This window comes from Ictidomys tridecemlineatus, chromosome 14, assembly GCF_052094955.1.
Source record: "Ictidomys tridecemlineatus isolate mIctTri1 chromosome 14, mIctTri1.hap1, whole genome shotgun sequence".
In the NCBI taxonomy this organism is placed as follows: domain Eukaryota; kingdom Metazoa; phylum Chordata; class Mammalia; order Rodentia; family Sciuridae; genus Ictidomys; species Ictidomys tridecemlineatus.
The window spans coordinates 33724280-33736871 of record NC_135490.1 but is presented as its reverse complement, the minus strand read 5'-3'; the positions used below and the strand labels follow the sequence as shown (position 1 = coordinate 33736871).

At 42.9% G+C, this 12592-nt stretch overlaps 1 protein-coding gene across 11 annotated transcripts in view; it reads left to right on the top strand.

The window, feature by feature from the left end:
• Irf2 (interferon regulatory factor 2) overlaps positions 1-12348 on the top strand; it is an 86527-nt gene extending 74179 nt beyond the window's left edge. For all 11 annotated transcript variants that reach the window (XM_005329225.5, XM_021729065.3, XM_078031029.1 and 8 more), the window contains 3 exons: positions 1957-2121; positions 9572-9618; positions 11008-12348. In XM_005329225.5, coding sequence (XP_005329282.2) covers positions 1957-2121; positions 9572-9618; positions 11008-11313 — 518 coding nt within the window. In that variant the 3' untranslated portion in view covers positions 11314-12348. The remainder of the gene's footprint in view (positions 1-1956; positions 2122-9571; positions 9619-11007) is intronic.
• Positions 12349-12592: the final 244 nt, after the last annotated feature.

The window sequence follows — 12592 nt, the reverse complement described above, 5'->3', positions numbered from 1 at the left end:
CATTCTCATGGGTTTAAATGTTAAAAGAACTTACACACATTGTTAGTTCATCGATTATGGTGGGGAATGCTTTTGAGGACCTTGGGAAAATATTGCTCTACCTCCCAATTACTATGCTATTATCTTCTCCTTTATTAATTGGAGCCAATTTTCAGGGACATTTCATCTAATCAACTGCCAACAGGAGTATAAGGTCAATTCTCTGTAAAATTAGGACAGGGCGTTTGGGACATTTAAATTAAAAACACAATGGAATATCATCACTTACCTATCAGAATGGCTAAAATAAAAAATAATGACAATGCTAAATGCTGGTGAGGACACAGAGATATTAGATGACTCAGTCATTGCTGGTGAGAATATAAATGTACAGCCGCTCTGGGAAACAGTTTGGCCGTTTCTTGTAAAACTCAACATGCAATTCCCATATGAGCTGGCAGTTGCACTCTTGGGCATTTATCCCAGAGAAATGGAAACTTATGTTCATGCAGAACTTGAACGCCAACGTTCATAGCACCCTTATTTGTAATAGCTAAAGACTGGTATCAACCCAGACATCCTTCAGTGGGTGAATAGTTAAACAGATGAAGTACACCATACCATGGAATACCACTCGGCCAATAAAGAAGAACCAACTATTGGCACACACACAGGACCTTGGGTGACTCTCCAGGGAATTATGCTGAGTGAAAAATGCCAATCCCAAAGGATTACTGTATGAGTCCATTTATGTAACATCCTTGAAATAACAAAAATATAGAAATGGAACAGATGAATGGTTGCCAGGGACTAGAGAGAAGACAGTGGACAGGGAGGTCCTGAAGGAAAGTAGGTATGGTAACATGAGAAATACTCTCACAGAACTTGTTAGTATTTTGACTGAAGTAGTAGGTACTTGAAACTACCTATGTGATAAAAATTGTTTAGAACTAAGTATGCACACTCACATACAGGAGCACAAGTAAAATTTAGGAGATCTCAACAAGATGGTGGACTTTCACCAATGTCAGTATCTGATTATGATATTAAATTCTAGTTTTTATAAGATGGTACCGTTGGAGGATATAGACTAAAGGGCACACACGATCTCTGTATTTTTTCTTTCTTTCTTTAAACTTAAAAAAAATTTTGTTGTTGTAGATGGACAGCATGCCTTTATTTTATTTATTTTTATGTGGTGCTGAGGATCAAACCCAATGCCTCACACATGCTAGGCAAGTGCTCTGCCACTAAGCTACAGCTCCTACCCTCTCTGTAATATTTCTTACAACTAATGTTAGTTTTTAATTGTTTCAAAATTTAAAATTTAATACAAAAAATATTGAGGCAGTTGCAAAGCTAGCGATGGTCAGAATCATCTTAGCATTCTGTTTTGGAGATGCAGTTAATGTTTGTTAGAATTGGAGAGCCAACTTTTAACATTGTTTTGGTATTTTGGCCAATTGGTCATATTCAGAGAAGGAAGAAGCTGAGAGTATGGATAGAGCCCTCTCCCCCATGACTTAAAATAACACAATGGGGTGGATTTTCATGGTTTTTCTTCTCATTGAGGTTTGATAATGTCTCTCAGGACCAAAATTCTTAGAAAATAAGTACAGGATATTCCTTGAGCAAAAGCAGAGAGCAGGAAGGTCAAGTTCAAAGCACTGTTACATCTGGCCTGGGGTTAGGTCTGGATCCAGCCTGACTGGATTGAGTTTGAAACTCTTGATGATCTAGGTAGGACACTGCCACCTTGCATTGGGAGCCAGGTGACGGTAGGAGGCTTCTCTAGTAATATTAACCCAGCTCTCAGGTCTGTTCTTCAGCTTCATGGCAGGCGACATGTGGTGACCAGGAATCTGACTCCTGGCTGCCAAGCTGTCTCTGTGGGGGAAGATTTTCTTTCTTGAGAGTGTGTATGAGAATTGCGAGGGCAGGAGACAGTGGTGCATGATGGTTCTCTTTCCTTTGAAGTTGTAGGACAGTCCCATCTGGACAGCACCATCGAGGATCAAGAGATTGTTACTAATCCGCCAGACATTTGCCAAGTTGTGGAGGTGACCACCGAGAGTGATGAGCAGCCAGTCAGCATGAGTGAGCTGTACCCTCTGCAGATTTCCCCCGTGTCTTCCTATGCAGGTGAGTGGGCAGGAGGGAAAACTGGGGACTGAAGGGGGAAGAGAGCAGAGCCATCCTTTAGTCTAGCTCCACCCCATCTATCTCACCACTCAACAGAGCATCTCCCCTCTGTCCTAGGAATTCTTCTTGTTGGAGTTATTTGATTTTCTTGACCAGCATCCTCTTGGACACTTTTTTGTTTTCAGCTAGATAACATGTTCACAGCATTCTCTGCATGATGGCCCATGACGTGTTCATCCAGGACTAACAAATAGGATTTCTTGGGGGAAGGTGGTTCATCAAAGTTAAATTTTTTGACAGGGTGTTTTAATGGAATCTCAAATTGATTAAGCTAGAACGGGACCTTAGAAATCATCTTTCCAATTCCTTTATTTTCAGATGCTAAGGGCCCCACACAGCCATTAAATGTTTGGGCCAGGATTTCAACTCAGCTTTCAGACCTCAAGGTCATTGTTAAAGCCATGTCATTCCACCGGGTTTATCAGTCACTTCCATTGGTCTCTCCCTTTTTTTCCTATCTATTTCACCTTCCAACGGGTCCAAACAACGGAACCCATTTATAATTCCCCACAGAACTGGTCTTATAATTTCAGTAATCTGTCCAGACAGAGTCAGAGGATTAGAAACAGTTTCAGGAAAATGATGGCTCCTTTACCAACATGACTTCATCTTGTATTTTCCTAATGATCTCCGTTTAATTTTTTGGAACTCAATTATAATTAGGAAATTTAAATTCTGAGCAGTGTTATTGCTTGCATATATTAAAAATAAAAAGCAGAGGCGCTCTCCTGGGAAACTACAGTTAGCTCTAGGAAATGGTTGGGGATTCTTCCCGGTGTTTGCAGACTGCCAAGGAGAGTGTCTTCCAGCAAGGGTGCCACCCCAGTGACTGGCACAGAAACAGCATAACAATTGAGAGTGGATTCAAATGCCTGGTTGTTTGTATATTAACAGACACTAAATTAACCTCATCTTCCATGAGTGCCTACTTTCTTTTTTAACTTATTTTTTAAATTGTGGTAAAATACATACAGCACAAATTTGCTATTTTTTCCATGTATAACTCAGTGGCATTAAGTGCATTCATGGTGTTGGGCAACCCTTAACCACCACTGTCTCCAGAATTCTTTTCATCTTGTAGAACTGAAATTCTGTACTCATTAACCTCTCCCCCTCCACCCTACCCCTGGCAACCACCAATCTACTTTCTGTCTCTATGAATTCGGCTACTCTAGGTAGCTCTTATGAGTGGAATCATATAGTATTTGACCTTTGGCAATTGGCTTATTTCACTTAGCCTATGTCCTAAATTGCTTTTGTGTTAGGAACATGAAAGCAAGGTGGGAACAAACCTTGGCTAAAGGAATAATCTGTCAAATGTGATAAGCTTGTCATCACTTGTTCATTCATCAAACCTATTTTGAACTCTTCTATGTGTGCCAGGCTGGATTTGGTCTTAGCCAGTTTCCAATAACTGTATTATTTGTTGCATGTTTATTGTGCCATGGGAATATGCTAGATGCTTGGTGTTGACTGACTTGCTTAATTATCAAGAAAATAACCCTGTTAGCTGGAATACCATCATTATTCTCTCTTTAAAAATGAGGAATCTAGGGCTAGGATGTAGCTCAGTAGCAAAGCATCTGCCTTGCATTAGCAAAGCTCTAGGTTTGAAGAACAAAAGAAAGAACCCCACCAAAATAATAATAATAATAATGATAATAATAACAACAACAACAAGATTTTTTTAAAATGAGGAATCTAAGCTGAAGCAGGTGAAGCAGTCTATCTAGGGATGAAAAACTGGTGACACAGACAGCATCTGTATGTAGCTGATGCCAGTGGCCTGGGCTTGACCCCTCACACTTCAGTGCTGCCCTGGACACATCCACTTCCTTGATACTTAGAGGAAGCCACCGTAGGAGGTGGAGACGAGTGTTTAGGTCTTAACCATGGAGTAGAGGTACCTGAAATGTGAAGGACTAAGACATTTTGCTCATATTTATATAACTATGGCTAAACATCCCATGACTTTCTTCTATGTCATGTTGCTGCTGGCACTGTTACCATGTATGAATGGGGGCAGGCGGAAGGGTATTTGAGCTTGAGAGTTGACTTTCATGTTTACCTGTGGAGCAGGTCTTTTCTGAAGTCTTCCTTGGGGATTCTGGAAAGATCTCTTCTTGCAGGGGTTCCAGCAGTGGCATTTTACTTTAGCAGGAGAATCCCAAGAACAGCTAGCTGATCCCTGCAGAGAGAAATGAAAATTTCATTACCCTTTTCAGGATATTTGCATAGATTTCAAAACAAGGATTCCAGTACCGGGATGACCGGCAGCGGGAGGTTTTGTTGGAGCCTGGCTTTTCTGGATCTTTCCATTGTTTTCATTGTCTGAATTCTCCAGAATCTTTTAGAGGGAAGTTTATTAGATGGAGCCAAAATGTTCCATTGCTGCTGCTTTTCTAGAGCTTACAGACATTCATCAGTTACTGACCACGGCTAGTAGAGGTCTTTTAGTCTTATGTTCCTCAGTAGAATGGGTTGTTTGCCTGTTTTTCATGACAGAATTCCTTTGTTCAGGCTATTCAAACCCAATTCAACCTCCTAACCACTTGCATTCATTTACCTGTTAAGGAAATTGCTAGTTGGAGGTCACTTGCTATATTTTCCCCCTACTGGTCATGAAATATAATCCCAGTAGTATTACAAAACCACATTCAGTTTTGCAAATCTGCCTTCTCAGTCTAAAATATCACGGTGAGAAAGAGAAGAGACGGTATGCAGTAACATACTCAGAGAAGTACTTGCATTGGATGTTTTAAGACAACATAAAATTCTAGTTTGATTTGTAATATTTTCATACTGGGAAGGAATGTTCCAAAGCTCAACCTAGGGAAGCTCAGGGATAGTCATCTTGTTTGTTTGTTTGTTTGTTTGTTTGTGGTACTAGGAATTGAGCCCAGGGTCTCATGCATGCTAGACAAATGCTTTAAGCCACATCTCTTGCCCTCGTTTTTGTTTTAATTTTTTCTTTTTCTTTTAAACTTCATGTCAACCATGAAGTTCCTTTTGCCTGATCTCTGACACCAGGATTAGATTAGGTTATTGATGGTTTTGTAAGAGAGTACCACAGTAGTATTTGGGGGGTGGTGTGTGTGTGTGTGTGTGGTGGGGGCGTGGAGAATAGCCTTGAAAAGGAAGCAATATACAAAGAATTAACTGGTTGTAATCCAGAGAATAGAGATTATACTGACCAATAACCATCAGCGAGGACTTTGGGTTCTTAAGGAAACCACGTCAGGCTTTCAAGCTGTTGGTGGAGCAGAGATCCATTAGCTTTGACACTAAGGGGATTCTAATTTGAACCATTCAGCTGAGTCTTCTAGTGAAAGTAATTGAGGAAATGATTGATGGAAAGAAATCTTTGTCAGTTTTATTTTGTTGAACAAGAGCCTTCCAGAAAATGTGCTAGATATCATATAGTGCAAAAATGCATTACATAATCATTTTTCTCTCCATAATGTTCCTGAAATGGCTTAGCAATGTATATTCTCAGGGAGGTGTTAAAAACTGGGCTGTGGTTCAGTGGTAGAGCGCTTGCCTAGCATGTGTGAAGCACTGGATTCAATCCTCAGCACCACATACAAATAAATAAAGGTAAAAAAAAAATACAACATTATTAAAAAATATATTTAAAAAAAAATGGGCTAAAGGAGAATGTGAACCCAGACAGTACATCCTAGAACTGATGCTCTGGAAGAATCTTTGAAGTCATCTGATCTATACTGCTTCCTGACCTTTTACTTTAGCTTCTTTCAGGGATATAAAACAGAAAGTTAAGTGAATTACTCACATACCTATTAACTATTGTGTCAGCACTTCCTGCTTATTCGGATTATGCTTATAAAGCAACTCCAATTGTTTTTATTCCGTTGTTTTTGAAATTAGTTTTTACAAGATCCAGACTAATCAAAAGGCAAAATGAAGTAATGCGTGTTGGTATTTCAGAGTGACATGAGTCTGGAAGCAGCAGCGGCCGCAATGAACTCATTTATCATGTAAGAAGTCACCGTGGAAACGAGTAGAACCGAGAGACGGAGGAAGTGAGCACTTTGAGGAGCCATTTGGGTAGCCCTGAGAACCTCTGTTGGTCTGGAGAGAAGACTCTGGGGTCCTTAGGTGGGAACCTCAGGTGTCTCCATCAAGGCCACTTTTTTCAAACAATAAAAGCTGGAGACATCAGTGTGGTAGTCAGCCTTTTTTCACTGACAAAATACCCGAGAGAAACAACTGAAGGGCTGGAGGTGTAGCTCAGTGGTAGAGCGTGGGAGAAGGGGAGCTGGGGCGTGCCCCCAGTGACCTCACTTCCTTCTGCGAGGCCCCCTGTCCTACAGGTTCCACTGGCTCCCAATACTGCCATTGTCTGGGGTCCACGTCTTCAACACGGGATCCTTTAAAGACATTTAAGATCCAAACCACAACACTTAGTTTCTAATTTAGAGTCTTCATAACTACTTCAGAAGCAGTCTGTCTTCATTTAGAAATGAAGGTCTTCCACCAGCTTCTGTGTTCATTGAAATCAAAATTCCAGAACATAAGAAATAAACATCAATGTGTTTGTTTTCTCATCCACAGCTTTCCCCCTGAAGTTGAAAACTGGGTATTTAGTGAAAATGGACATTCTGATCATATTCATGGTCTGTGCAAGGAGACCAAAGAGTCTTTTTTTTTTTTTTTTTTTTTTTTGCTTCTAGAACATGAACCTAGAGTCACTTTGCCACTAAGCTACATCCTCAGCCCTTTTTTAATTTTTAATTTTTTTTTTTGAGACAGGGTCTCATTAAGTTGCATAGGGCCTTACCAAGTTGCTGAAGATGGCCTTGAATTTGTAATCCTCCTGCGTCAGCCTCTCAAGCCTCTGGAATTACAGGGATGTACCCCAGCACCTGGCTTACCAAGGACTCTTAACCCAGGATCTGATTTCCAAACCCTCCAGTAACTGCAGCTTGGGCTTGATAGAGTCCCAGAACCTTGGTGTCAATTGCTCATTTTCCTGAGGCTCCAGCCCCCAAAGTATGCCGGGTGGCATTTGTTTACATTTTTATTTGAAGGGAAAGGAACGGAAGATCATGGTATTTATGGAGGGTCGTTAAGAATGAAGGGGGCTTGGCATGCTGGGAAGGAAGGGAAACTTGAGCTTCAGAGCACAAACAAAGCTAAGCATAAAAATGGAAAGGGGATCTTGAACTTTCACCAGAGACGGAGCCAATAGGGAAGCAGAGTTGCTGTGTTTGATGGGTGTCCCTGGAATCAGAAGTGCTTTTGTTTTCTGTCCTCTGTGCTGACTCAGTCCGTGACTTTGGCAAGTTTCTCAACATCTCTGTTCCTCTTTTTCCTTCTTGGGAGCAGCAGCCCAGCCTCTTGCCTCCTCTGGAGACTGGACTTGTGTGGGGTTATGTTTGGAGGGAGGTTTCCTTTTCTATTGCTCTTCATTTGTTTCTGTCTGGAATATTTCATGTGCTTATTGTTGTCCTTTGGTCTTCGTAGCTGGGATCATTGTCAGCTAAGCCTGGACCCTTCTTTTGGCATCTGATGCTCCAGCTGTGCTTTGGGGAAACATGCTCCGTTCACGCAGTGCAGACGCCTGTCCTTTGGCTGCTCATATCTCAGCCCTAGCTATGACCCAGGCTTTTGCAGAGCTCCTGGAGAACAATGGCTGAGAAACATGCAGAATGCGCCCTTTGGGATCTGTGGGTTCCACAGGCTTGCTGTTGGACCAAGGAATGCAACTGTGGCATGAGTTGTCTGTTCTTTAGCCTTTAATGATGTATAGGGAGTCTGATCTGTAGCTCATGCTCTGGGTGGTGGAAAGGACTCAAGTCTGGGCTGCAGCCATCTTGTCCCACAAGGAAGATGTGAGATTGGAAGCCAGTTCCTCATCAGGGACACGGTAGAAGAGTGTGGAAGGCTCTAGAACACACTAGCATTTCTACATATAGAGGGACGATAGTACCTGCTGTCCAACTCGGAATCCTTATAAGGTCTAAACAAAGCCTACGTGCAAAGGCTGTGGCCCTGCCTGGCCCTAGCACTCCATAAATATTCATTATTACAATTTCTCTTCAGGCCTCCACTAAAATGTAAATGTCCCAAATGGAAAGATTCCTAAGAGTCTATGGTTTGGAAGTTCCACCTTCGGTGCATTCATTTTGACTCTGTTCAACAGGCCTGTCATGCCAATTCGATGTTGAATAACTCCAGTTCCTTATCTGTGCTGTGAGGCCCCATGGTAGGCCTGTCCTTAACACCTTCTCACTCACTCATCACACAGTCCTCCTTGGAAGGTGGACGTGAAGGACACTCCCCATTTTTTCAGATGAGAAAAATATACGTAGCTCCCAGGAATTAGGAAATTGGCTCCGTGTCTCACAGCTGGCAAGTGGAATCAGGATAGTAACTGGTTAGCTATCTGTTGCTTCATGACAGTGTGACTACAGACTTAATGGCTTAACACAATACACAGTTCTTATCCCACTGTTTCTGTGGATCATGAGTCCAGGTGTGGCTCAGGTGGGTTCTCTGCAGAAGAATCTCACTGACCTGCCGTCAGGGTATTGGCTGGGGCTGCTGTCTCATCCAAGGTTCAGCTGGGAAGAGGTTCAGTTCCAAGCTCGGGTGGTTTTTGACAGAGTTTAGTTCCTCACCGGTTGTTGAACCAGACTTGGCCCTTGGTCCTTTTCCTTGTGAGCTTCCCCAATGGGACCAGCAAGCAGGAGTCTCCTCAAAAGGACAGGTTCCGTCTTATGTGACATGATCATGGAGATGTAAAACCTGGATCCTTTGCTATATTCTGTTGGTTAAAAGCAAGTCACAGGTCCCACTCACACTCAAGAGGAGGAGGTTCCAAAAAATTGAATACCAGATGACGATCTGAGGCCACCTGAAAGTCTGTCTACCTGGGGTCACCCAGGTGGAAGAGGCAACTCTTAAGAATTTAAGATAGTGACTAACCAGATGTGGGGTAAGGCGGGTCTGAGTAGAATGGGAATGATGCAGGAAGACTTCTTGGAAAACGTTCACTCTGAGTTGGGACTTCCCCATGATGACTGGCGTGGACTGGAAGAGGACCAGCGTGGGGCATCATGGCCAGAGCTGCAGGGAGAAAAGGGCGCCACAGGGACAGCACACCATGCTGGCTGGCTCTTGGAAAGTGTGCCTCCCCTTCATTCTCCACCTGCTTTCTCTTGGGGGCCCAAGCCATTCAAACTCCCTCCAGCTTGTCCACATAGAAGTGTTTGATCTTATAAAGGGGGGACTTGATGAGTTTGGTTACCCATTTCTCTTTTGGAAAAGAAGTGCTGATATATCTTTTATCGACACTACCTGAGCTTCAAAACAACTTGAGCAACAGGAACAAATAATGGTCCTGTGTTTTTCTCTCTTTGAACAGAAAGCGAAACTACCGACAGCGTCCCCAGCGACGAGGAGAGCGCTGAGGTGAGCCTGCTTCCTGCTCCGACCCACGTGCCTGTGCTTGTGACCATGTTTTGCTTGTGGATGTTTTTGTGTGTCTGTTAAAATATGCATAACCTAAAATTTACCACCCTTCTAGATTTCAAATTATAAAATTGTTGGGCACCAAATGGGAGGAAAAGGGATAAAACGTCATCCTCAGAAAGAGAGGCTATGACAGCAGGAAAAGGAAACTGAAATTGAGGCCAGGAAATGTTGATATTCTTATCACTGTCAACATCCTAATTCACCAGCAGAAATAGAATGTCCTGCCCGGCCAAAAGCAATGACCAGAAATACAAGCCAGGAAGACCTTAGCAAAGTTACCTCCACACATCCATGGGTTCCCTCCCTCCATGATCCTGCGCAGAGGCGAGCGATGTCCAATCTTGATTCCCAGTCTGACTGCTTCTGACTTCCCTCCTATAGCTGGGCCCACACAATGGCAGGAAATGTCTGTAAATGATGATGGAAAGAGAAAAGGGGGTGAGAGGAAGAAAGCAGACCAGAGTGAGGGAGAGGAAGAGAGAAGCTAATGGTTTGTTGAATTAATGATTTCACAATTAATGATTTCAATACATTATAATAAAGTGTGGGAATTCTGAGAAGACAGTGGCTACATTCACATATATTCTTCTTCAAGGTCAGAAAATTACCTTTTACTCTGAATGAAGCCATCCTCTGTACAGGGCCCCTGTTTGTTGAGCACCTGCATCTCTAAGCTGGACACATTTGAAAACAATCAAGGGCGCTCGCTATCTATTTGCGAGTTCCTCATTTCCTTTCCTCTGAAAATGCAGGTTGCCTCAAAGGTCTAATTGGGCCAGCAGTGAGGACTAAGTGCCCTGACCGACTGTCCATCACGGAAGCATATTGAATGGTCTGTGTGGGTGCCTAGAGCATAGAGGAGTCGAAAAGCAAGCTTCCCCTTTCTTTTCCTGCCTTCATAGAATATCCTTAGCCATATTTCTTGGAGTTAGCAAATGGGAACTGATAAAAAGAGAAGAGGAAACCATTGCTTGGGGTATGAAGAACTGGGTATAGATTTCAGTTGAAGGATGTACAGTTGCTAAGCTTTTGTTCATTGCATTAACTTAAAAAAAAATGTGATTCTAACACCCGCACATGAGAACTGGAGATTGAACCCAGGGCCTTGCACCTGCTGGGCAAGCACTGTACTGCAGGCCTTTTGTGAATTTTTTTGAGGCAGGGTCTCCCTAAGTTGCCCAGGCTGGCCTGGCATTTGTGATCCTCCTGCTGCAGTCTCCTAAATTACTGGAATTACAGGTTGTGCCCACCCTTGGTGGCACATTTTTTAAAAGGCATTCAGTGGAAGGAAAAGAACACATGTGTCTGGATTATTTTCTTTGAAAGGGGAGACCACACTGGCGGAAGAGGAACATTGAAGGTAAACAGTACCTCAGCAACATGGGGACACGGAGCACCTATCTGCTGCCCAGCATGGCGACCTTCGTCACTTCCAACAAGCCGGATCTCCAGGTCACCATCAAGGAGGAGAGCTGTCCGGTGCCTTACAACAGCTCCTGGCCCACGTTTCCTGATCTCCCCCTCACTCCCTCTGTGACCCCTGCATCCAGCAGCAGTCGGGACCGAGAGACTCGGGCCAGTGTCATCAAGAAGACGTCAGACATCGCCCAGGCCCGTGTCAAGAGCTGCTAAGCCCTTGAGTCTCCCCGGTGGTTGTTGGGATTTCTTGGCTTTGTGTTGTTGTTTGTTTGTGTTTTATTTTTCTTTCTGACATCTATTTTAGACAAATCTAAGGGAAAAAGCCTTGACAATAGAACATTGATTGCTGTGTTCAACTCCAGCCCTGGAGCTTCTTTTTAACTCAGGACTCCAGCCCCTTGGTAGACGCCGTGTCTCTAGAGCCTGCTGGATCTCCCAGGGCGACTCCCTCAAGTTCAAGGACCAACAGCCACACGGGCAGTGGAGGTGCTGCGTTGCCTATGGTCAAGGCCAGCGTGGTGGAGTGGATGCTTCAGAATGGACGAGAAAATGTGAACTAGCTGGAATTTTTTAATCTTTGTGAATATGTACATAGGGCAGTACTAGCGACGCTGCAGTCTGCTTCTGCACCTTATCTTAAAGCACTTATGATAGGCCTTCTTATGATCTTGCTCTATTCCACAGCACATTCATCGTCCCCTTCTCTGCCCTTTACCCTCCACCCATCCCTTCCCATCCCCTCCCACACGGTTCCTTTCCTCCTTTTCCTCCCCTCAGAGGCTGTGATCCACATCCTGGAGGAGGAGGAGGAGGAGAAAATGAACTTCTCCACAGATGTCCCATTTTTAAGACTGCTTGGAGGAAAAAAAAAATCTTTCTAATCTGCTATGCTTGAATGCCACGCGGTACAAAGGAAAACTATCATGGAAATATTATGCAAATTCCCAGATTTGAAGACGAAAATACTCTAATTCTAACCAGAGCAAGCTTTTTTATTTTTTATACAGGGGAATATTTTATTCAAGGTAAAATTCTAAATAAAATATAATTGTTTTTTATCTTTTCTACAGCAAATTTATAATTTTAAGATTCCTTTTCTTGTTTATCAGCAGTTGTTATTACATCCTTGTGGCACATTTTTTTTTTAATTTTGTAAAGGTGAAAAAAAAGCTTTTATGAGCTCATGTAGCAATCAGATTATCCTGTGGATTGATAATAAATGAATATGATATATAGTTAAATTTTTAACGGGCATCACTCCTGGCTTTGTCTGTGTCTGCTTAGAGCACAATCCTGGGACAGGGCCAACAAAATGTTTCTTCTTTGGGGCCAAAACTTTTCCCCTTGTTACCCACAAGAGACCCTGGAAGTTTCTACTCTGAAGCTAAAATTGGCTTCCTCTGCTGAATGCCTACCCTGTACTGGGCCCTGTGCTGATTGTTTTACGTGAGTTACCTTCTTGCTCATCCTAGTTGTGCTCAGAATAGGGGTT